The sequence below is a fragment of the Garra rufa genome, chromosome 17 (genome assembly GCF_049309525.1).
Source record: "Garra rufa chromosome 17, GarRuf1.0, whole genome shotgun sequence".
Classification (NCBI taxonomy): domain Eukaryota; kingdom Metazoa; phylum Chordata; class Actinopteri; order Cypriniformes; family Cyprinidae; genus Garra; species Garra rufa.
In genome coordinates, this window is record NC_133377.1 from 41,351,269 (window position 1) to 41,378,746 (window position 27,478).

General features: G+C 32.7%; 2 protein-coding genes across 2 annotated transcripts; both read right to left on the reverse strand.

Moving 5' to 3' along the window:
* Window positions 1–207: 207 nt before the first annotated feature.
* LOC141290194 (DNA-directed RNA polymerase I subunit RPA43-like) lies at window positions 208–11,506 on the reverse strand. Its single transcript, XM_073822392.1, has 4 exons — window positions 11,208–11,506; window positions 8,963–9,104; window positions 1,975–2,183; window positions 208–668 (listed from the first exon to the last, which is right to left on the reverse strand). The coding sequence occupies exons 1-4, from the start codon at window positions 11,504–11,506 to the stop codon at window positions 257–259; spliced, it is 1,062 nt and encodes a 353-aa protein (XP_073678493.1). The 3' UTR covers window positions 208–256.
* A 1,709-nt stretch (window positions 11,507–13,215) lies between these two features.
* On the reverse strand, window positions 13,216–26,871 carry LOC141290299 (transmembrane protein 196-like). The gene is made up of 4 exons (XM_073822479.1): window positions 26,555–26,871; window positions 24,668–24,724; window positions 17,663–17,932; window positions 13,216–13,785 (listed from the first exon to the last, which is right to left on the reverse strand). Exons 1-4 carry the CDS (start codon window positions 26,717–26,719, stop codon window positions 13,717–13,719), a joined length of 561 nt encoding a protein of 186 aa, XP_073678580.1. The 5' UTR covers window positions 26,720–26,871; the 3' UTR covers window positions 13,216–13,716.
* Window positions 26,872–27,478: the final 607 nt, after the last annotated feature.

A 27,478-nucleotide genomic window follows, 5' to 3' on the forward strand; every position in this document is an offset into this window, starting at 1 on the left:
ATGAGGAATCCTAATGGATTTTTCCCTGTTCAACACTGTTTAATGAGGAGAATTTGTGAAGTTTCAAGATTGTGTGTGGAACAGCAAAGGAAAAGGAAAGCATGCTGCCCTCTTCAGGTGAAAAAATAAAAGTGTGCAAACGCTCCAGATGACAAAAAAAAACATTTATTGTTATATTCTGTAAATATAAATCACACATAAAGTCAGTCACACTCAGCTCATCATTTATAGTTCATGACGCGTTCTGTGAGCAAAATCACTTGCTCTTTTTCTTCTTTTTGGCGGCGGGTGCATCCTGCAGGCCGTTGTCGCTCTCAGCAGCTCTCTTTTTGCTGATTTTATCGTTTATGTACCCGCTGGAGTCACTCGTTGAGAGGTCACAGGGCGAGATCTCATCCGCCTCCTGTCGTTTGTGTTTTTTCTTCTTTTTCTTCTCTTTGTGATGTCCGTTCTCGACTGTGTCGTCAGCGCTTTGGTGGTTTTCGGACGTTTGCTCCAGGCTGCTGTCGTTCAGAGACTCGTCCGCTGCAGACTCTTCTTCACGCTTGTCTTTCTTCTTTTTCTTCTTGGGTTTCGGACTGCCGATCGTATCTTCCGTGGATTCTGGTTCTGTGGTGGATTCTACAGTCGATTCCTTTTGTTCAAATTGGGCCACGAGCTCTTGCACTCTGAAAAATCAAGAAATTATTGTTAGGAGCAATACACTTACCTCCAAAAATCATTACTATTTTGGTACTTGGGTGCTGAACTGCTATCTATTGAAAAATTAAGAAATGCGATTCTACAAGAATTATTGCAATTAATGCAATATATTGTTTGCTTTTTTTAACACCACATAAAAGCTGTAAAAGATGGATTAGAGGAGTCATATTTACAAAAAAACAACAACAAATAAATCACATCTTTCTGAGTTATTTCAGGAGCGTCAAACAGTATTGCAGTATAAATTCAAAATCAATTCAAAATAAAGTATGTTTGCATACTGCATATTTGAAAAAAAAATTGTATGTATTTGCATGTAAATACTTGTATATAATTTATATTATATATAAAATATTTTACATATAAATTAAAAATGTACCTTAATATATACATGTGTGTGTATTTATACATACATAATAAATATACACAGTACACACATATGTGACCCTGGACCACAAAACCAGTCATAAGGTTAAATTTTACAAAACTGAGATGTATATATAATATGAAAGCTCAGTAAATAAACTTTCTATTGATGTATGGTTTGTTAGGTTAGGACAATATTTGGCTGAGATACATCTATTTGAAAATCTGGAATCTGAGGGTGCAAAAAAATCAAAATCCTGAGAAAATCACCTTTAAAGTTGTCCAAATTAGGTTCTTAACAATGCATTTTACAAATCAAAAATTACATTTTGATAGGTTTACGGTAGGAATTTTACAAAAAATCTTCATGGAACATGATCTTTACTTAATTTCCTAATGATTTTTGACATAAAAGAAAAAACAATAATTTTGACCCATACAATGTATTTTTGGCTATTGCTACAAATATACCCCAGCGACTTAAGACTGGTTTTGTGGTCCAGGGTCACAAATAACCAATCACAAGTAATCCACACCACTCCAGTTCATCAACTAATATCTTGAGAAGTGTAAAGCTGTGTGTTTGTAAGAAACAAATCCATTTTTTTTTCACTGGAGGAAGTGTTATTATGAATTATGAACTCATGATTTTAGGCAGAAGTGAAGCTAAATTGCCTAAATATTGTATTTTCTACCTACAAACAGTGTTGTTAACTAATGTTAACAGATGGACCGGAGTGGTGTGGATCACTTGTGGATTATTGTGATGTTTTTATCAGCTGTTTGGACTCGTTCTGACGGCACACATTTCTCAAAATCAGATAAAGACTTGCATGGCCTCAGAGTGAGGACATCTAGCAAATTCTCATTTTTCAGGCAAGCTATTCCTTGAATAGATCCATGTACCTGGACTTCTCCAGCCGTCCTCTGATCAGCAGAACTCCCGCAGAATCGGCGTCCAGCTGGAAGACCTCAAACTCCAGGTTTTGTCCGACACTCAGTCCAGAGTCCCTCCACTGCTCTGTGGTCAGCAGATTGGGCTTCAACACTGATGCGTTAAAGCAGCCGTGAACCAGACAGCCCACATGACCCACTCCCATTTTATTAATTACACCCTGAGTGGCACACATTAAACACCATCAGACAGAGCAAATATAAGAATTAAAGTGATAGTTCACCCAAATATGGAAATTTGACATTTTATCTGCTTACCCCAGGGCATACAAGATCTAGGTGACTTTGTTTCTTCAATAGAGAACGAAGAGTTTTAACTCAAACTGTCCTGCGGCTTGTGACGATACATTGAGGTCTTAACACATCAAACAATCAGTCTGTGCAAGAAACTCAACAGTATTTATATCTGTTGCGCGTATAACGTCACTCGTTGCAAGGTCATTTTCATAAATGAAAACTAAAACTAAGATGAAAACGACTGATCAGAAAACATTTTCGTAAACTGAAATAAAATAAAACGAAACAACTTTTATTGAAAACTTAAATTAAATTAAATCTAGGCTACTGCATCAATTTTAGGCAAAAGTATTTTTTTTTATGTAACAAGCAATAAATATCTCATCATAAACACCTACGACATTAATGTTGTCATATGCCATAGGAACACCTTTCAGACTGCAAAACCACAAAACAGAGAATGGCTGTTACATATTTCTGTTGAAATCTTTATTATTAAATGATGTTTGTGTAGAAGTTTTAGCTGAGTGCAATAGTTGACATTCATGATTTCAAAATATGGTCTGGGACAAAAGAGTGCTAAGATTAAACTAAATAGATTATAAACATTTAATCAAATCAGTTAATTAAAATGTGATTAAAATAAATACATTAATTAATTATTTAATACACATAAAAAATGGAACAATTCTGAAAACGTTCCAAAAGTCTCCCAAAATTTTTCAAAAGTGTCTAAACATTTCCTACCTATTCGCATCCAAAATAAAAATACATAAAAACGAATAATGTAAGGTGGTGGAAAACAAATAAATATTTTCCAAATAACGCAACTAGAAAAAATATGCAGATTTGTTAACTTTTTACCAAAATGTTTTCATTTAGCAAAAAAACAAAAATAACATTTAAGAATGAAAAGTTGTGTAAAACAAAACAACCTAGATTTGTAATATAATACATTTTAAAAATAAATAATAATTACGATTACATATAAATTATTAAAATAATTAGAAAAATAAAATTATAAAATAAATCCCATGTGATTTTTTTTCTTACGTCACTCATTGCAAGGTTATTTTCATAAACGAAAACATTTTTGTAAACTAACTAAAATAAAATAATAATTATCAAAAATAAGTAATCGTTTTTGCAATCAAGAGTTCTCTCTCTTATTTATTTTTTTATGGAACACAAGAAATGTAACCGTTAAAAAATGCATTTGTCGTTGAATAGAGAGATCTTCATTCAAAAACGCTGATCCATCCAGTAATGTTTTTATGAGTAAAGTCATTTAGGCTATGTCCACACTAATACGTTTTCGTTTGAAAACGCATCTTTTTCTCTCCGTTTTGGCCTTCCGTCCACACTGAGACGGCGTTTTTGTCACGGAAAACGGAGCTTTTTGAAAACGCTCTCCAAAGTGGATACATTTGAAAACGCCGTTTTCGCGTTGTAGTGTGGACTGTGAAAATGGAGGCTTTTGAAAACGATAACGCATATTTAGTCATGTGACGCATATTGTACCAATAGATATCTGTTTACACCGGTAATTGTGCCTGTGCTGTTCACTGCCACACTGCTGCTAGAGAAATTTACCTTGTAAGTTACATTCTTCAAATTACAGTCCTAAAATGATGACAGAAAATTTACTCACAGTCGCTGTCCTGCAAAACATGACGAAAACTGCTTTTCAGATAAAATATGAATGAGCGCGATATAGACGCGTCAGTGGATGACAAGATATTTCCGTAAATGATCCCGCCAGAAGAATTGTGTGAAAACTTATTATGCCTCTATAATTTTGGAGGCTTTACGCATGCGCAGTAAGGAGAATTCGATGTTTTCCTACGTTTCAGTGTGGATGAGAAACTTTTGGAAAACGCTTGGAAACGCTAGTGTGGACGGAGAGCGTTTTAAAACGAAAACTCCGTTTTCAAATGTATCCGGATTAATGTAGACGTAGCCTTATTCATTCAAACAAACCACTTTTTCAAAAATTTAATATTAAGGATTGGTGTATTAAACATATTATATTTTAAATTAGGGCTGTGCAATTAATCGCAATCGCAAAAAAAAATCGCGATTTAAGCACATGCTATTTCTAAACCGCACAAGGCTGCGATTTTATCTATCCCCCCAACGGCACCCCCGCCCCCCTTGAACGTCAAGTTCATTTTATTTTCGATATAGCGCCAGATCACAATAGAAGTCATGTAAGGTAATCTTTCCTATAGAACAGGTCTATACATAGTTCTTTTATTAAACATCCTAAATTGCCTTATGTTATTTATCTTATTTACACGAAGGCATGGCATTTCTGTCTCTTCATGGTCGCGTGATTACAATGTCTCCTCCAAGAAAACACGGACTGGATCGCGGACTCCATTCATAAAAACCTAATCTACTATAGCGCGGAATGCCACGTAATTCGTCGATTTCTGGATGAATAAATCAAAAGTTGGTCTGTCACTTAATTCAAATCGCGATATGGACTAGTGTCTGTGAAAACTGAAATGCAGAAAGACCGTTTTAATATGAATCCTGCATGTTTCGTTTGCTTCTGTATGTATGAATGGTGGGGAGCGTTTTATTTCTTTACTACATGCAGACTGAAGCACACGTGACGCTCCCGCTAATTTTTGGCATTTGCATCTCACATGAACAGATAAACTCAATCGCCAAATCGCTGCTGTGAGTTTCACTTTTACCGTTTCATTTGAGAAAGCTAGCATCATATACACACAGAAACTTCACTGCAACCTGTCAAAATAAAAGTACGGTTTAACATGTAACAGAAGAATATTAGTCCTGTATTACTTTTGTACAGTATAATGTAGGTGTTTATATATTCCTATTTAAATAATTTACATAAAACAATATATATGATAAAAAAAATATTACAACAAGATGAACCACTTAACTATTATTTAAACGTTTTAAACTGAATATAATTTTTGTTCCACGCATTGATTTTAACAGTACATTTCAGTTTGTTTGGCAAAAATGAAAAGGGTTTATTTTTCATTTGATTAAAAATAAATGTTTATGCTTTTTCATTATCAGAAAAATTAAAACACATAAGAATTTCAAAAAAAAAAAAGCAAAAGATTTTAGAACCCTCAAAATGTTAAAATAGAGAGTTTTGGACTTATTTTTCCACTGAAATTAATGTATTCGTTATTGCACAAAGTAGGCTAAAGTACCAGGGAAAAAAGTAAAATGGCTTATTTATTTTATGTTGTCTGTTTTAAAGACAATTTTACTACAGTTTTTTTTTTATTAAACTTAATACTGTTATTTCATGGTGAAATGTTTTGTTATGCACTTCTTGTGCACTGAATACATTTAGAATGTATGTAGCTTGTTTGAAAAAGCAAAAAAAAAAAAAAAAAAAAATCGCAATATTTGTTCTAAAAATCGCAATATGATTATTTTGTCCATGTTGCACAGCCCTATTTTAAATACAAATATCATGTATTAAATGATTAATAATTCATTCAAATTAATTAAACACTTTTAAATAGACTGCAGCAATTGATATTTTGTCTCACATTATTCTGCTTAGTTTAGAACTGCGAGGAAATCGTGAGCTCTATTTGATCTCTAAAAAACTAAAACTGAAACTAAACTATATAAAAACTAAATAGAAATGTGTTCACAAAATAAAAACTAAACTAAAACTAACAAAATTTTATTGCAAATTTGCAAACTATATATATATATTAGGGGTGTACCGGTACGCTAAAATCGTATTCGGTTCGGTACAGTGTCTTGGAGAGCTCGGTTCGGTTAATTTTCGGTACAAAAAAAATAAGAACTTACAAAATCTTTATTTTGAAAAGCTGCCAACACACAATAGAATTCTTGCATAAAATAAAAGCGACACATTTGGGTCATATTTTAAATAAATTGCACTCTTTATAAAGAAATACACATTTTTAAAATAAAAATTTAAATACTGCAACTAGTTAGGACCTGAAAACTTTTAACACTTCGGGTTGTTTAAATGCCGACGTTAGCGGTACTTGCACAAGGCTGCTTTTCTTCTTAGTAGAAGTGATATTCACATTCGGATGATGCCGTTTTAAGTGCGTTAACATGTTAGATGTGTTGCCTGCCACATACCCGATCTCCGTGGAACAATGTCGGCATACAACTTTGGATTTATCCACTCGTCTATCCCTGTTATGTATTTTAACAGGGAAGCCAAAGTGTTCCAAAACAGGAGACCGTAGTGAGGTGGGAGGGCTTCAAGCTCTGGCTTCTCTTTCGCTGTTGCCATGATGCCATTTCTCACGGCTACTCGTGCAGCTCTACTGTGCGTCACTCAATAGCGTCCGTGCGGAAACTCGCCTAGGAACATTGTTCCGCTGCGCTTAATATCACGCTAATAATAAATTTATATTATTTAATGAAAAAAATATACCGAAACGGTACGCAAGTGGACCGAACCGAACAGGCCGCACCGAAACGGTTCAATACATCCCCGTGAACAGTTACACCCCTAATATATATATATATACAGTGTTTCCCCTAGGTTTCCAGTGTTGGGGGGGGGGGGGGGGCTTAGGGGGTTGGGTGCCGGTAGCCAACGTTACTTTTTTTTTTCCCGGTACTTTACCCTACTTTGTGAAATAACGAAAACATTATTATAGACTTATTCAGAGGAAAAATAAGTCCAAAACTCTCTATTTTAACATTTTGAACAATAGGGCTCTACCAACTTTTGCTTTTTTTTTTTTTTTAATTCTTGTGTGTATTATTTTTTCTCATAATCAAATTAAAAGTATAAAAAATTATTTATTTTTAATCAAATGAAAAATAAACCCTTTTAATTTTTGGCAAACAAACAGAGGTTTACTGTTAAAATCAATAAATAATAATAATTTAACATTTAAATAATAATTGTAGTATTTTTTCTACAATTAAGTGGTTAATCTTGTTATATTTATTTTTATCATATATATTGTTTCATGTCAATTATTTAAATAGGAATATATAAACAACTACATTATACTGTACAAAAGTAATACAAGACTAATGTTCTGTTACATGTTACTTTTATTTTGACAGGTTGCCTTGAAGTTTCTGTGTGTGTACAGCATGTTATGATGCTAGTTTTCTCAAATGAAACGGTAAAAGTGACACTCACAGCAGCTTTGGATATTGAGTTTATCTGTTCATGCGAGATGCAAATGCCCAAAATTAGCGGGAGCGTCACGTGTGCTTCAGTATATGCGTGTAGTAAAAGCGCGTCTCCACCATTCATGTATACAGAGGCAAACGGAGCATGCAGGATTCATATTGAAACGGTCTTTTTGCATTTCAGTTTTCACAGACACTAGTCCATATCGCGATTTGAATGAAGTAACAGACCAACTTTTGATTTATTAATCCAAAAATCGACGAATTTACGTGGCATTTCGCGCTATAGTAGATTCGGTTTTTATGAATGGAGTCCGCGATCCCGTCTGTGTTTTCGCAGATGAGACATTGTAAACACGCGATCATGTAAAGACAGAAATGACATGCCTTCGTGTAAATAAGATAAATAACACAAGGCAATTTAGTTTGTTTAATAAAAGAACAATGTATAGCCCTGTTCTATAGGAAAGATAACCTTAATGACTTCTATTGTGATCTGACGCTATATCAAAAATAAAATGAACTTGACATTCAAGGGGGGCGGGGGGTGCCGTTGGGGGGGCGGGGCGCCCCCCTAAGATAATGGTAGGGGAAACACTGATATAAAAAAAAACTTTTTTAAACGAATAACCTTGAACCACTGTTTACACGGCGAGATCGTGGATACAACGGCTACTCAAAATGGTAATTACTTGTGCTTATTCTGATTGTTGCAACCAATTAAACACTAAAATATTACGGATGCGCAAACTCATCCGGGAGTGTTGAATTTGAACCTTTTCAACTTTTGATCCTTATCGACTGAAGTTATGGTTGCTGGCTGTTGTGAACGCGCTCAGGACAGTTGGACAATGCGGTGGATCAGAAGTAAAAAATTATATAAATACAGTTCAGTTTCTGGCACAGACTGATTGTTTGGTTTCTCAAGACCTGAATGTATCATAACTTTTTTTTTTGGACTCCTAAATCCGTGAAGCCCATCGACTGCCATTATATGACTGACAGACTGCAACAGTTTGAGTTAAAAACTTTAGTGTTCTACTGAAGTAACAAAGTCACCTACATCTCGGATGCCCTGGGGGTAAGCAGATAAACCTCCAGTTTTAATTTCTGGGTGAACTATCCCTTTAATTTATAATCACACACAGAATATGATCTGTAGCTCATAAAGATCTTTTAAAGGGATAGTTCACCCAAAAATGAAAATTTAATGTTTATCTGCTTACCCCGAGGGCATCCAAGATGTAGGTGACTTTGTTTCCTCAGCAGAACACAAACCAAGATTTTTAACGAAAACCGGTACACGTTTCGTGTCTTAGGACATCAATGTATCGTCACGAGTCGCAGGGTGCAATTTGGATTTGTCTGTGCATGTTTTTGTTTACTTTTAAAGGTTCGGTGCTCATCCACTCATATTATTTGTCTGGCAGACTGCACCGGTTTTAAATCTTTGTTTGTGTTTTTCTGAGGAAACAAAGTCACCTACATCTTGGATGCCCTGGGGGTAAGCAGATAAACATCAAATTTTCATTTTTGGGTGAACTATCCCTTTAAGACGTACCTCAAGCTTCAAACCTTTCTTAGGTTTGAAGACCACAAACGATGCCTCGATGTTGAAGTGAATGAATCCTTGATCGTCATAAATATCTCCATGCTGTCCTACAACTTTAATGTTGTCATACGCCATAGGAACACCTTTCAGACTGCAAAACCACAAAACAGAAAATGGCTGTTAGATATTTTATGTTGGAATCTTTATTAATAAATTATGTTTATATAGACGTTTCAGCTGAGCGCAATAGTTAATTATGATTTCAAACTGTGATCTGAGACAAAAAGAGTGCTAAGATGAAACCAAATAAAATATATTAGAAACATTTAAATCAAATCAGTTAATAAAATTTGATTTAAATAATTAAATACATACATAAATTGAAATACAAATAAATGGAATTTTCCAACTTTTTGCAATCCTAATAAAACACATAAAAAGTAATTATGTAAGGTAATAGAAAATAATTAAATAAAATATATATATTTTTAATATATTTTATGTTGTTTTGGTTAATATAAAGATTAACTAAAAATATATGATTAGATATAAATAAATATAAATAATTAATTAGAAAAATAAAATGATAAAACAAAATAAATCCCATGTTTTTTTTTGTTTTTTTTTTTGCTGTTAATCAATAGTAAGAAAATATTTAAAAGTAAAAAAAAAATAAAGGTCATTAATTATAAATTATAATTAACTAAAATGTAAAAAAGATTATTAAATATAAAAGATAAGTTCTTTGAAAATATCTAAATAAAAGCGTTAATTTGCTTGCATTTTTTCTTCAGTTTTTTTTATAAAAGCATCTATATTATTTACAATATTAATAGTAAAATAAATACTATAGTAATTAAATATAAATTACAATTAATGAAAAATATTTAAAAAGAAAAGGTAAAAAAAGAAAAAGGGAAAAGGAGTTAAATATTAAATAAGAAGAGTTTTAAACATCACATTTTTACTTATATAATTATGTTTTTACATCGATTCATTGTTGTAAACATTTTAACAGTGTGTGTACAAAAACAATTCACAACAGATTTTTTAAAACTAAGTAAAGTTTTTTTAAATAAGTAAGGAACACATTACAAACAGGTATATAAATTATATTTAAATATAAATATATAATGTATTATAAAATTAAATATAAATATATAATACTATAATTGTATTTATTAATTTATTTTTAAATATCTCTCTCTCTCTCTATATATATATATATATAACTAATTGTTATTTTATTTATTCATTATTTTTTAAATTAAATTACTTAACTTCCATTATTGATTTTTACTTTTAATTAATTTAATTTTTTATATATTAATTATTTATTTTTAAATCTGTCTATATATAAAAAACTTAATTGTTATTTTATTTATTGATAAATTTTTTAATCTCTCTCTCTCTATAAATTATTTTATTTATCTACTTAATTATGTTTATTTCTTTCTCTCTATATATACATTGTCTTTTTATTTCTCTCTCTATATAACTTAATTTTTTATTTATTCATAAATTTTTAAATCTCTCTCTATTACTTAACTCCTTTATTGATATATTTATTTTTAAAATCACACTTTTTCTATATATTTTTCAATATATAAAGAAAATTATTAATTAATTTATTTTTAAATGTCCCTCTCTCTCTCTCTACATATATATTAATTATTTGATTTATCTCTCTCTCTCTCTCTCTCTCTCTCTCTCTCTATATATATATATATATATATATATATAATTTTATTTTTTAATCTCTCTTTCTCTGTATAACTTAACTATTATTTTATATCTCAAATTAACTATTTTATTTATCTATTTATTTTAAATCTCTCTGTCTCTCTCTATACATGTACACACATTTTCTTTTGTAATCCTGCTGTTGTTGTAATTCATTCATTTCTGCCCATAAACTACATGCAAGTCACAATCAAACTAGTGCACTAGTCCTATTCTGTCTTTATAAGTTGACTGTAACGTTACCTGCATTAGATTCAACTGACTTTATGACAATATTACAAAGAGTACCATGGTATTACCGCACTTCTATATCAAATTTTACGCAGTAGCAGCAGCAAAACATACTGACAATTTTACAAAAAGTACTATAATGTTTTTTTAATGCATTATGGTTTTACTTACTGTATCATAATAGTGAAATACAAGCACTAGAAGCATAATAATCATGTATAAATAATACAGCAGCATACTGTTAGTATCTAAATTCCATTAATGATGATCTTTTCTTTACCTGCCGGAGTATTTGAGCAGCTCAGCGTTGAGTTCCTCCTGTATACCAGTGCGTTTCTTCCGCAGGTATACCGGCGGCAGTGAGATGTGTCTGCGGTGTTTGTCCAGAACTAGACACGAGTACCGCGCGTTTAGCAACTTTACCGCGTCCGCGAACGACGGGATGAGACACGGAACCGGCGCGGCGAATCCACCGGGTCTGACCGCGACATTTCCACTGGATGTCTGCGCCTCCGTCGACACATCCGTAGGGTTTGTGATGGGTTTAGGAGCTCCGTTCTCCTGCGTCCAGTTCGCCATGCCGAACACATGTGGAGGAGCACGTGGTGCGTTTGCTCGCGTGTTCGCATGTGAAATGTGCGGAGTGACGCGCGACCACTGGCGGACAGGAGGGGAACTACACATTAAAAAAAAAAAAATAAAATAAAAAAATAAAATATATATATATATATATATATATATATATATATATATATATATATATATATTGTTTCTTTCGTTAATAGTAAGGAACTATTTAAAAATTACAAATAATTTAAATGAAATGTATTCTCTTAATAATTATAATTATAAATAGGTCAAATAAAAATGTATAATTATGATAAAATATTAAATATTATATATAATATTAAATATAAAATTATTAATAATTAGAAAAATATTTTTTTTATGTTGCTTTGGTTAATAGTAAGGAACTATAAGTTAAAGGTAAATATAATTTAAATTAAATGTAATTTATTAATTTATGATTTACATTAATTATAATTAAAATTAACTATATTAATTCTAATTATAAATAACTAAAATTAATTTTATGGTCAAATATACATTTTAAATAATTAGAAAAACTAAATACTTTATGTTGTTTTGGGTTAAAAAAAATTTATTAACAAAAATAAATAAATAAAATAAATTAAATAAATTCACTTTATTAATTATAATTAATTAAAATAATATATATATACAATTATGATAAAATATAAACTATAAATAATTAATTAGAAAAATAAAATATAATAAAATAAATCTCTTGTGATTTAGTTTTGGAGAGGAGAGGAGAGAAGAGGAGGGGAACTACACAAAGAATAATAAAATAAAATAAAACTTGCATAATAAATAATTAAAATAAAAATATTTTCTGTTGTTTTGGTAAATAGTAAGGAACTTTAAATTGAATAAATTCACTTTATTAAAAAAAAATATGAAACAATAATTATTATAATTATAATATTTTTTTTAGTTTATTTATTTATTAACCAAAAATAAAATATAAAAATAAATTAAATAAATTCACTTTATAAATTATAATTAACTAAAACAAAAAAAATTGTAATTATGATAAAATATAAACTATAAATAATTAATTGTTTTGGAGAGGACGGGAACTACAAATAGAAAAATTAAATAAAATATATTAATAATTATAATAATTATAATTAACTAAAAAGAAAAAATAATTATTATCCTAAAATGTAAACTATAAATAATTAATTAGAAAAATAAAATTAAATATTTTTTATGTTGTTTTGGTTAATAGCAAGGAACTATTTAAAAGTAATTTTTTTTTAATTAAAATAACTTTATTAATTATAATTATAATGACCTAAATAAAAAAATAATAACTATGATAAAATAAAAATGATAAATAATGAATTAGAAAAATAAAATACAATAAAATAAATCTCTTGATTTTTTTTGCTGTTGTTTTCGTTAATAAGTAACTATTTAAAAGGTAAAATAATTAACTATTCGTTCTAATTATAATGAACTTATTTGCATCACTAGTAATACAGAAATATCTTAAAGTCAAATTAAAAATACAATTATCAAAAAATGAAATGTAAAATTATTAAATTAATAAGAAAGAGATCGTTAATTGAAAAATTTAATAAATCAAAAACAGTTGAAGAGAACAGTGATTGAAATAAAATACAGCACTTATGGACGTTTTTGTAGAGTGTCTAAATTAAGTGTTTTCGTGTGTTAATGGTTTAATCATCAGTCACAAATTACATTTGACATCTTTATTTCGTTTTCATATGAAGCCTCTATATAAAAATACTGTAAATTAATAAATATCTTTACAGGCATTTTACAGTGTGCATTTATACGATCAGGATAAAAGCATTCAGTATACCATACAATATCAGGATTACAATTTCAGATTCAACATTCCCTTTACTTAGATACCGGGAGAGAGAAAGAGATACAGAAAGAGAGAGAAAGATGGTTTGCATGCTTGTTTCGTACTCAAATGTCTGTTTTCTGTACGCTGGTCGTCAAGGTCATCAGCTCTGACCTCTCCTGAGGTCGTCAGGTAACTGGACACTGATTGGCTGTCTGTCTGCTCGATACTGTTATCTGACGCTCCGTCTACAGGATGTTCTGCCAACGCCGTCTGTGCTTCTACTGTCAGCTCCACTCAGCCAATCAGAGTGAAGAACTGTCAGCCTGACTCAGCCAATCAGGCGGAAGAACTGTGCTGTTAAGAGCGAGTGGGCAGCGAGCTGTCACGGCGAAGGGCTCCGTCCGCTGTAGGAGATTTGAGAGATGCCATTGCTGGTGTTATCCAAAACCTCCTGCAAACAGAAAAACACACTGCCGAGTTTGTGAGGATGTCTCGGTACGAGATGAACATTCAAACAGACAGGAGAGAGACAACTTCTATTTGTAGCTGCTGTATGAGTAAGATGTAGTTGAGTTTGTTTCTTCATCAGATTTGGCGAAATGTAGCATTGCATCACTTGCTCATCAATGGATGTGAATGGGTGCCGTCAAAATGAGTCCAAACAGCTGATGAAAACATCACAATAATCATTATTATAAGCGTTATTATGGATTATAGATTCGTATCTTAGCCAGAAGCAACAGTATGAAGATAAAAAAACGTCTTAAAGGGCGCATCGGATGCAAAACTCACTTTTCCATGTTGTTTGAACATTAATGTGTGTTGGCAGTTTGTGTCACAACCACCCTACAATGATAAAAATCCACCAAGTGGTGTTTTTTAGTCTTTAAAAGTAATATCCTCTTTTTAAAATCAGGTCATTCTCAGCTTCTTGTGGGTGTGACGACACACAGACAGAGGCCACTCCCACGATAGTTGATTGACACGAGCATCTTACCTTAGACCCGCCCTCATCGAGCTGAAACAGTCCGACTCTGATCGCCATTGTGAACCTCAGGTGCAGAGGAAGACATGAATGTCTACGATTGAGCGATTGAGGTGTTCTGTTGTTGGATGTAATAATGAACACAGCAGTCGTCATTTACTCCTGACATCTGAGCCGCTGAAGACGCAGAGGATTAACATTACTTTTGTTTTTGAAAGGAAAGCGACGATCCTGATCTACATATGCGTCTATGTTCGTGTGAATCATTCAAGATGCAGCTTCACCCACAGCAGAAGTGAGGATAAAGGTTTTTTATGCATCTTTGCAAATGGCCTTTCTTAAAGGGGTCATCGGATGCCCATTTTCCACAAGTTCATATGACTCTTTAGGGTCTTAATGACAAGTCAATAATATACTATGGTTAAACATTCTCAATAGTAGTTTAAAAAAACACCCTTTTACCTTGTCAAAATCAGCTCTGCAAAAAATCTACAAATTTTATTGCATGGTCCCTTTAAATGCAAATGAGCTCTGCTCGCCCCGACCCTCTCTGTGTTAAGCTGCATCAGGAACGATTCAAAGCAACATAGACGCATATGTAGATCATGATCAGCACTTTCCTTTTTAAAAACAAAAGTATCGTTATCCTCTGCGTCTTCAGCGGCTCAGATGTCGGGAGTGAATGAGGACTGCTTTGTTCATTATTACATCCAACAACAGAACACCTCAATCGCTCAATCGTAGACATTCATGTCTTCCTCTGCACCTGAGTCACACAATGGCCATCAGAGTCGGACTGTTTCAGCTCGATGAGGGCGGGGCTAAGGTAAGGCGCTCATGTCAATCAACCATCGTGGGAGCGGCCTCTGTCTGTGTGCCGTTGCACCGACAAGAAGCTGAGAATGACCTGCTGATTTTAAAAAGGGGATATTACTTTTAAAGATTAAAAAAATACCACTGGGTGGATTTTTGTCATTGTAGGGTTGTTGTGTACAGAAACTGCTAACACACATGTTCAAACAACATGTAGAAATCAGTTTTGCATGCGATGACTCCTTTAAAGGGCTCATCGGATGCCCATTTTCCACAAGTTCATAGGATTCTGTATGGTCTTAATGACAAGTCTATAATATACTTTGGTTAAAAATTCTCAATAGTAGTTTAAAAAAACACCCTTTTACCTTGTCAAAGTCAACTCATATAATTGAATGTCCCCTTTAAATGCTAATGAGCTCTGCTCGCCCCGCCCCTCTCTGATGTGGGATTATGAGCCATAATGTTTACTTTAGCCGCATTTAGCCGCAAAACTTGCCAACTAGCACATTATTTAAAAAGGCCATTTGCAAAGATGCATAAAAAACTCTTATACACTTCTGCTGTGGGTGAAGCTGCATTAGGATCGATTCTAAGGAACATAGACGCATATGTAGATCGGGATCGGCACTTTCCTTTTAAAAACGGAAGTAACATTATCCTCTGTGTCTTCAGCGGCTCAGATGTCGGGAGTAAATGACGACTGCTATGTTCATTATTACATCCAACAACAGAACACCTCAATCGCTCAATTAGAGTCTTCCTCTGCACCTGAGTCACACAATGGCGATCGGAGTCGGACTGTTTCAGTTCGGTGAGGGTGGGTCTAAGGTAAGACGCTCATGTCAATCAACTATCGTGGGAGTGGACACACTGACAAGAAGCTGAGAATGACCTGCTGATATAAAAAAGGAGATATTACTTTTAAAGATTAAAAAAATACCACTGGGTGGATTTGTATCATTGTAGGGTGGTTGTGTACACAAACTGACAACACACATTAATGTTCAAACAACATGTAAAAGTGAGTTTTGCATCCGATGACCCCTTTAAATATGTGCTAGTTGGCAAGTTTCGTGGCTTAATGCGGCTAAAGTAAACACTGCGGCTCCTCGTCCCACGGCAAGAATAGCTTGCTCTAAAAAGGGCTGATTTTGACAAGGTAAAAAGAGTGTTTTTTACACTACTATTGAGAAATTTTAACCAAAATATGTTATGGACATCTCATTAAGATCCTAAAGAATCGTATCAACTTGTGGAAAATGGGCATCCAATGAACCCTTTAATGATGGATTTGTTTCACACAAACACACAGTTTTTCACTTTACAAGATGTTAACTGATGGACTGGAGTGGTGTGGATTACTGGATTATTGTGATGTTTTTATCAGATGTTTGGACTCCTATGCTGACGGCATCCATTCACTGCAGCGATCCATTGGTCAGCAAGTGATGGAATGCTACATTTCTCCAATTCTGATGAAGAAACAAACTAATATATTAAAGGGTTAGTTCACCAAAAATGAAAATTAGCCCATGATTTACTCACCCTCCAGGCATCCAAGTTATATAAAGTTATATAAAAAATTATCCTGGCACTTCCAATCTTTATAATGGCATAGGCGGGTGTTTCTCTTCATCAGTCCAAAACAAGTCTAATAAAGTGCATCCATCCATAATAAAAAATGCCTTACATGACTCGGGTGGTCAATAAAGGCATCCTGTAGCAAATTGATGCATTTTTGTACGAAAAATATCCATATTTAACATGTAAGAATTACTTTAATCTAGCTTGCACCAACTGGTCAGGCAGCTGGAAGCAGCTTCAGGCGTTGCACATGTGCCGCACAGAAGGAACTAACGCGAATGCACCGTTGAGAGATCAAAACCAAAAAAAATGGTCACGAATTAGTAGTTTAAAACGAGGATTTGTAAAGAAAAATGTCAGAGGAATCCAGTATAAACAAACTGGGTTTCCTTTGCTCAAGTAAGTAAACTTTGCTTCCTTTGCTCCTGTAAACAAACATTGGTTTTCACAAGACTCACCAGACATACAACATCATCCGCCTGGAGCTGCTTCCAGGTATGACTTGGCGCAAGCTAGATTAAAGTAAATATTAGGTTTTAAATATGGATATTTTTATTACAAAAGGAGGCCTTTATTCACCCTCTGGAGCCACGTGAGGTACTTTTTATTATGGATGAATGCACTTTATTGGACTTGTTTTGGACTGATAAAGTGAAACACCCACCTATGCCTTTTTAAAGCTTGGAAGCGCCAGGATAAATTTTAATACAACTCTGATTGGATTTGTCTTAAAGAAGGAAGTCAAATACACTTAGGATGCCTGGAGGGTGAGTAAATCATGGGCTAATTTTTATTTTTGGGTGAACTAACCCTTTAACAAGAGAAAAAATGCTTGTATTTCTGTTTTGGAAATTTCTGTATTAAAATGGAAAAAGTCAGTTTTGATGTAATGGTGACTGTAAGTGTGTGAGATATGCCGGCACACACAGCCGCACAAACATACCAGCTCCTGGCGTACCTTCTCTGCCATTTCGTGTGAGTGATGTAACGAATGTTCTCTTTCCAGAAACATGCGCTGCTGTTCGCTGCTGGCCAGTCTGCAGGTCAGCCATGTGGACAGTGTGCAGCTGCTGATGCCCAGACACGCTAGAGACATGACGGCCAAATGAAGAGAGCGCATGGCATCTGGACGCTTGACCAGCGCACGGACAAACTGGAAGTTCAGGATTCCACCGATTAACCCACAAATGCAGCAAGAGGAAAATAATATCATCTGTGAAGAAAAAAACAAACATGCATTATGTTAGCTGTTTGTGTTTGTTTTTTACATGCATGTAACATTCAAATAATAATGCATATTGCATGCATATAACATTCAAATAATAACACAAATTGCATGTATATAAAATCAAAATAACAATGCGTATTGCAAGCAAACATAATTAAAATAATAATGCATATTGAATGCATACATCATTAACACAATGCGTATTGCATGCATATATCATTAAAATCATAATGCATACTGCATGCATACAACATTGAAATAATAATGCATATTGAATGCAAACATCATTAAAATAATAATGCATATTGCATGCACATAACATTAAAATATAACATATTGCATGCATACAACATTTAAATAATAACATATTGCATACATATAACATATAACATAAAAAACAATGCATATTGCATGCAAACTTCATTAAAATAATAATGCATCATTCAAATAATCTATATTGTATGCATACAATATTCAAATAATAATGCATATTGCATGCATACAATATCAAAATAATAATGCATATTGCAAGCATATAACATTAAAATAATAACATATTGCATGCACATAATATAAAATAATGCATATTGCATGCAAACTTCATTAAAATAATAATGTTTTTTGCATGCATACATCATTAAAATAATGTATATTGCATGCATACAACATTCAAATAATAATGCATATTGCATGCATACAATATCAAACTAATAATGCATATAGCATGCATACAATATTAAAATAAAGCATATTGCAAGCACATAATTTAAAATAATGCATATTGCATGCAAAATTCATTCAAATAATAATGCATACTGCATGCATACAATATCAATATAATAATGTATACTGCATGCAAACATTAAAATAATAATGCATATTGCATGCATTACAATATCAAAATAATAATGCATATTGCTTGCATACACCATTAAAATAATGCATATTGCAAGCATACGAAAGAATATTGTATATAACATGCATATAATATTCAAATAATAATGCATATTCTATGAATTCATCATTAAAATGATAATGCATATAGCATGCACACATTACTAAAATTTGAATGCACTATTACAAATGCTTTAATAGTTTAACTATTTCTTGTAGCCTAAAATGTAAATATCAGTTTAATAATCAAAGTGGTTTTTGCCTATGCAAAAATAATAACCAAAGTGCCACGGCATTTCCGGGGTGTTATTATGCAGTTCCTAAGGTGTTCTGATTGGTTTCCATGCTCATAAAGGTCACAGTATATTAATCAGGAAGCGTATAGCACAGCAGAAATACTGTAAACGGAGGAAGAAGATGAAACCTTTGTTTACTGGGAGAATGGATTGTGCTACTCTGTGATTTTATAATCGGTCAGACCACGTCCAGACAGTGACATTATCTGCCAGCAGAAAACTGCCACCTAAACACTTAAGGACAGATCTGACCTCAAGTTACACAAGAGACTTCTGACTCCAGCACAGTCGCACATTATCATGTTATCCTGATTCCTGGATGACACACCTCCTTTCAGTGCACTAGAACTGCTACTGTCATTGCTCGCTATTGTGCACTGCAGATATTTTAGGCTCTTATGATAAATTGCTTACAGTAATAAGAGTCTGCAAATAACTAAAAAGTTAATATACTGTTGGTAGACACTATGATCAAAACAGCATACTTCCATACTACTTGTTTTTGCAATATATGGTGCATTAGGAAGGCCTATAATAGAGAACGCATTTGCATTTCCATTTATATAAAAGGTTGCACGGATTATATTGAAAATATATACTATTTGATTCTTGTGATTTGTAATAAGACATTTATGGTAAGACACTACAGATAATGTAGTAAAAACATTTTAATGTAAAAATGTGACAATACTTTCCCCATTTAATTATTCACAATACTTTAAAGACAGTTGAAATGTTATGTATAAATATGCAAATAAGGCATCATTTGATTAAATATGCACTAATTTGCATACATTTCCAAATCAGAAATCTGAGCATTGGATTTTTTTGCTGTGTTCTTTGAGGCAATAAAAAGTTGACATCTGTCTTGTACTGTAATTTCCATATAAACATTGGATAAAAACAGGTTCAAAATTCTTGTTTCATTTTGTTCACATATTAGAGTTAAAGGTTTTTACAGAGGGTATTTTGGATTTCTCTTTTTATCACTCCGTATCAGAAAATACTGTTGACAACTAGAAAAATATACATTTTAACAATATTTGTGGTAATAAAACATTACAAAAAAGCAGGTGATTGATGTCCTGGACCACAAAACCAGTTTTAAGTAGCACAGGTATATTTGTAGCAATAGCCAAAAATACATTGTATGGGTCAAACTTATAAAACTTTCTTTTATGCCAAAAATCAACCAACTTTAAAAGATATGTACTGCAATTGAAATCTACAGATGCAAATAGATAAAGTCCAATAAAAAATCCAGGCAAATTATATATGAGGAAATCCTTCTATAAAAACCTTCAGAATAAAACTGTAAGTTTTGGTGGATGTAAGTGTTACTGAAGTGGAGAAACAAACTCATTTTGTGGACACGAATTGTAAAGATCTGCATTGTAATTGAATCTAAAGATCAGTCAGGTGAATTATATATGAACAAATACTTTTACAAAAACCTTCAGAATATAAATAGGAATAAAACTGTAAATTTTGGTGTATGTAAACGCAACTGAAGTAAAGGTGCAAACTCATTTTGAGAAACCGACTAACCGACTAATAGACAAAGTGCAATAGTAAAATGGTGACTTACCGATAAATAGATAAAGTGCATAATAAAATCAGGTAAATGATCCCTCAGTAAATATATATTTAGAATATAGATAGGAATAAAACTGTAAGTTTTGGGGCATGTATGTGTTACTGAAGTGGAGATGAAAACTAATTTTGAGAAACCGACTTTAAAGATACGCACTGTAACTGAAATAGATAAAGTGCAAAATAAAATAAGGTGAACAATGTATGCACAAACCCTTCAGTAAAATCTTTCAGAATATAAATAGGAATAAAACTGTAAGGTTTGGAGTATATAAGTGTTACTGAAGTTGAGATGAAAACTAATTTTGAGAAACCGACTTTGTATGCATTGTAACTCAAATAGATAAAGTGCAATAATAAAATCTGGTGAATGATGTATGAACAAACCGCTCAGTAAAATTCCTCAGAATATAAATAGAAATAAAACTGTAAGTTTTGGGCCATGTATGTGTTACTGAAGTTGAGATGAAAACTCATTTTGAGAAACTGACTTTATATGCATTGTAACTGAAACAGATAAAGTGCAAAAATAAAATAAGGTGAATGATGTATGGACAAACCCTTCAGTAAAATCCTCCAAAATATAGACAGGAATAAAACTGTAAGGTTTGGGGCATGTATGTGTTACTGAAGTGGAGATGAAAACTCATTTTGAGAAACTGACTTTATATGCATTGTAACTGAAACAGATAAAGTGCACAAATAAAATAAGGTGAATGATGTATGGAAAAACCCTTCAGTAAAATCCTTTAGAATATAAATAGGAATAAAACTGTACATTTTGGAATATGTAAGTGTTTAAAAGTGTAAAAGTTTTTGGAATAAAAAATGCATTGCATTGAAATTGCAGTCTACAGATGCAAATAGATAAAGTGCAAAAATAAAACCAGATGAAGGATGTATGAACAAATCCCTAAGTAAAAACCTTTAGAATATAGATAGGAATAAAACTGTAAATTCTGATGTACGTAAGTGCTGCTGAAGTGGAGATAAAACTTTTAAAAATATGCATTGTAATTGAAATCTACAGACGTAAAGTGAGATAAAGTGTAATAAATACTTAAATGTGTATTTTGTATGTTTTCTTTCCATTAGTCTGAAAGAACACGTTATGGAAGCAATATAGCCCTTCAATCACAAAACTGATTGCATAGAACCTCAACCTTATTTCTAAAATAATGTACTATTTGAACTACTACTATTCTGCCATTCTGTCATTGCCCTGAATCATTGCATTATCGATTCTGCTAAAACGGCATACCATCCCTCATATTATTTTACTGTTAACAAAAAAAAAAAGTATGCAGAACGTATACTCAGCATACTATTATGCTAGTATTCCATTCATACAGCAGCTGATATCACATTACACACTAAGGAGGAACAGCTAAAACACAGTTTTTACAGTATGTCCGCTGTTTAAGTATCTAAACCCTGCTGAGATGAGACTGCCCACTGGGACTAAAAGTCAATATGAGTTACAGATAAAATGCTTAAGTGTTCTTGAGTAGTTCCTGACGTTACCGTCAGGAATTCAGAACCATTACAGGCTGATGGGGAGGCTTTCCTTTTAGCCATACAATAACATTACAAGCAGTGCATAAAGGCCCGTGAAACAAAATCAATCAGCAGGAGAGAGCCAGAGATAAAACCAGAAACGGTAAAGCGTGTTTGCGAACAAAGTTGAAAGCTTGTATACAAGAAATCAAAGGTAAACAAGTAATGATATGAAAAGAGACAAGTGGAGAGTAGGATGGGAGAGACGTGAAACCTCTCAGACTAGCGTTTCACTTCGGTATGGATTTGTGATTAACACTCTCCGCTGGGGCGGCTCACTCCACTCAGAGGTGGCTAATTGGATCTCGTCTCTCCAGTGAAGTATCCTGGGATATTTACACACGCGCTCACTGTGAGCTGGAGCTCGGATGTGGACATTTGTCATAAAGAGAATGTGAGATAAGGACGCATTAACTAATTACATTTGCACTGATTTGCATTGATTTATAGAAATCTGAACATTTGTTAAAGCCAGGTTCAGGTTGACATATTAAAGTCTTTTTAGTATTCCGTAAATTGAATTTTGCATGTAATGTCATGTATTAAATCACAAAATTAGATGCAAATTCAAATTACAATGCAAAATGTAATATTTAATTGAAATCTACAGATACCAATAGACAAAGGTTAATAAACACTTAAAAGTGTATTTTGGATGTTTTCTTTCCACTAGTCTGAAAGAAGACATGTTATGGAAGAAATATAGCTCAAAAAATGCAATATATTAAGGTCATTTGACAGCAAACATGGCATACTACTATTTGAAAAATGCTGTATAATGTTGAACATACAATTATAAATTAAATTTCATTTTGGAGTTTTTATATTACATAGTGGATTTTTTTATCATTCCATAACTTTACTTTTGAAAATTACTTAAAATAGTTTAAAAACAGTCAAAATTATACAAATAAATAGTTGAAAATGTATACTGATAATTGTTTATATATCACAAAAATGGTTTATACAGCCACCCAAAACACACTATATATTAGAAATATGCATTTTAAGTGTTTTTTACACTCTATATTAAAAAAGCACAATAAATGTGTACTGTGTTATTATAGTAAAATGTTTTTAGAATTCTAAAGTTCATGTACTCGTATTTCTGTTCTACATTCTTAAAATTAAACCAAAAACCTGTTTACATTCCATTTGGAACACTTTATTCTTTATTATTTTGGTTTTTTTTTTTTTCCATTAGTCTGAAAGAAGACATGTTATAGAAGCAATATAGCTCAAAACAGCCAATATATTAAGGTCATTTGACATCAAACATTGCATACTACTATTTGCAAAATGCTGTATAATGTTGAACATACAATTATAAATTACATTTTTTTGTTTCATTTTGGAGTTTTTATTACATAGTGGATTTTTTTAGCATTCCATAACATTACTTTTGAAAATTACTTAAAATAGTGTAAAAATAGTCAATGTTATACAAATAATAGTTGAAAATAGTTGAACTGATAATTGTTTATATTTTACAAAAATGATTTATACAGCCACCCAAAACAAACTGTATATTAGAAATATGCATTTTATGTATGTTTTTACGTTCTACATTAAAAAAAGCACAATTAATGTGTAGAATTTTTAGAATTCTACAGTTCATGTACTTGTATTTCTGTTCTACATTCTTAAAATTTAACCAAAACCCTGTTTATTCTCATACTTTAAAGAACCCCAAACCTTAACACTGATCTGACAAACCTTGAAGATGTATTAAGCCTTTTCTAAGTTAATCGATAAAACACAGTGCGTTTGATAGTACAGAAAAGTATGTTCTAGAATCTAGAAGAATAACATATTGTATGTCTGCTAGTACATAGTACAGTATAGTACATGTGACCCTGGACCACAAAACCAATCTTAAGTAGCACGGGTATATTTGTAGCATTAGCCAAAAATACATTGTATAGGTCAAAATTATTGATTTTTCTTTTATGACAAAACTCATTTGTATAATAAGTTAAGATCATGTTCCATGAATATATTTTGTAAATTTCCTAGCATAAATATATCAAAACTTAATTTATGATTAGTCATATGCATTGCCAAAAACTTCATTTGGACATCTTCAATATTTAGATTTTTTTTGCACCCTCAGATTCCAGATTTTCAAATATTGTCCTATTCTAACAAACCATACATCGACAAAAAGCTTATTTATTCAGCTTTCAGATCATCTATAAATCTTAATTTCGAAAAATGTACCCTTATGACTGGTTTGTGGTCCAGGGTCACATATGAAGTACTGTGTACTGATTGTTTGCTGTACATTACAGGGTCTTGTTCTACAGTGGAGTAAGTGTACAGTAGAGATCTAGTACAGTGCACTTGTACAGTATATGAGAATACTGAAGTGTGTACTCACTATCAGTCCTGTCCTTTTCCGTGCACACAGCATGCCACACAGTCCACAGATCAGAAACTATGAGACAGAAAAACATGACAGTTGAGCATCTTACCAGAATGAAAAACATGCAGAGAACAGGGGGAAATGTGACACAATTATACTGAATTCAGATTACAGTAGAGTCACACCTTACAGTAACTGAACTGGACATGAACACACACAAATGAGTCAATGAAGAGCTCACATACACTCTGAAAATATCACAGCCACACAAAACACCACACAATATGTCTTATTTGGCATTTTGAGAGTTGTAGAGCAAACAGAAACAGTATTTATCTGTGAGGTAAACAATTTATGATGAATCATTAAACCATTCAAAGTTATTATTCTATGATATATAAATGCATTTTATAGTGGTTTCATGCTGTTTAATTGTATTGAATGTTGTAATTTACTTCAAGTCTTTACAGTATATTTGTTTATTATTTATTCTGGACCACAAAACCAGTCATAAGGGTCAATTTGTTAAATTGAGATTTATACAACATCTGAAAGCTAGAAAAATAAGCCTTCCATTGATATTGATGATATGGTTTGTTATGATAGGACAATCTGGCCGATATACAACTTTTAAAAAATTTGGAATCTGAGGGTGCAAACAAATCTAAATATTGAGAAAATCGCCAATATTGTCCAAATGAAGTTCTTAGCAATGCATTTTAAAAATAAAAAAATACGTTTTGATATATTTACAGTAAGAAATGTCCAAAATATCTTAATGGAACATGATCTTTACTTAATATCATAATTATTTCAATAATTTTGACCCATACAATGTATTTTTGGCTATAGCTACAAATATACCCGTGCTACTTTTATACTGGTTTTGTGGTCTAGGGTCACATTTTTAAACAACTGATTATAAGTTTATAAGTTAGTATATTTTAAATGTACTGAATTGCAATATTCGAAAGCACACTTTTCATATTTCAAAGACATAAGTATAAAATGACATAAACCGTACTTAAGACCTATTTAAGTGGGTCAAAAATGCATTTAATATTAATTTAAACTATAATACATTTTATTAAATGCAATTTACATGTAGTTAAGTATCACTACATTCAGTTTTGCACTTCTTTCAAAGCATATTAATTCCATAATAAGTACTCTTTTTAACAGTATGCTAAAGTCTACTTGTTTTAATTCACAAAGGTATGCTCCAAAACTGCTGAACGTTCCCCTAACATTCCCATATGGTTATTTTAGATGTTTTCTTTCCACTAGTCTGAAAGAAGACCTTATGGAAGGAATAAAGCTCAAAACATGCAATATATACTGTTGAACATACAATTATATATATACTTTTTATCTTTTTTTACTTTAAGGGAATTTTTATCACTCCATAACTTTCAATAATTACTTAAAATAGTTGTCAAATAGAAAAAATGATACAAATAAATAGCTTACAATGGGAAAATGAAAATAGTTTACTGATAATAGTTTATATTTTACAAAAATGGTTTATACAGCCACTCAAAACAAACTGTAAATATCTATTTTAAGCGTGTTTTTACATTCTATATTAAAAAAGCACAAACAATGTTAGTACAGTAGAATGTTTTTAGAATCCTACAGTTCATGCTACATTCTAAAAACGGTTTCCTGTTCACATTCCATTTGGAACATTTTATTCTTTTAAAATGGGAACGTTGTTTTTGTAGCCTAACCAAAAACTAACCTTCTCAGAACGTTCTGGGAACCAAAAATTGTTAGCTGGGTAGTACCATGTTACTACTTATCTGACAAGAAAACATACTGCACAAACATTAAATGCCTGAGAGTTTTGATAGAGTCTGATCAGTTATTCACGCTGAAGAAGACTAGAAAAGAGAGACGTACACACACTCCGCTCCATACCGGAGAAGCGTCGCCCTGCTGGGTCTTGTGCTCCGCTTTCGCCCGGCAGATGCCCACCGCGCCCAGGGCGATGCTGGACACCCCGAGCCCTATCTCCAACACCGACAGAACCAACAAACTCCAGATGATCTTCCGGCTGGTGCACATCTTCGCTCGGGCATCCTTCCTGGCCGGTGCGCAAAACGCCTCACTCCATGTCTTCACAGATAAACCAAACGCATACAATCCAGGAAAAGTGTGCAGATGAACATCAGCCTAAGTGATTTCTCCAAAACAGATGTATCAGTGCGCAAAGATGATCTCCATGATGGGTAAACGCCAGCAGTTAAACTTTACCCTCCTCCTCACTGTGTTTACCATGCTTCTGCTCCTGCCCCATGCGATTTCTCTCAGTTGGAGAAAAAGCTCCGCCCACTGTCAGTCATCATCGAATTTCTTTACAGTGCTGCAGTGGAATGGCTCTGAAAGTGTTCTATAATCTTTGTTTTAATACATTTGACGTAATCTGTTAGAACGGCAACTGTTACAAAATCTAACCTGGCGGGAAAAGTTGCGATTCTGTCAAACAGCTGAGCAGGTGTCCTGACGCGCGCACGCGCACGGTTATGCGCAATGGTGCCTAAAAGCGCTGATTGTGGTAAATGCGCCTCGGTCAGTTTATTGCATAAAACCAGTGAGTTGGACACCTAACGGCACATGTCAGCACAGCGCATTAACACATTCAATCACATTTTATTAGATCCAAATCCATAGTCGTGCGTGCGCGTAAAAGTCCATACACAGGATGCTGAAACAAAAAGCATGCTTTCTGTGGCGTTTGGATGCTCTGTGATTATATTTGCGCAAGTTCCTGTGCAATTGATTCCTAAAAACATTTACAGCCACAAATACAGAGAAGAAACATGA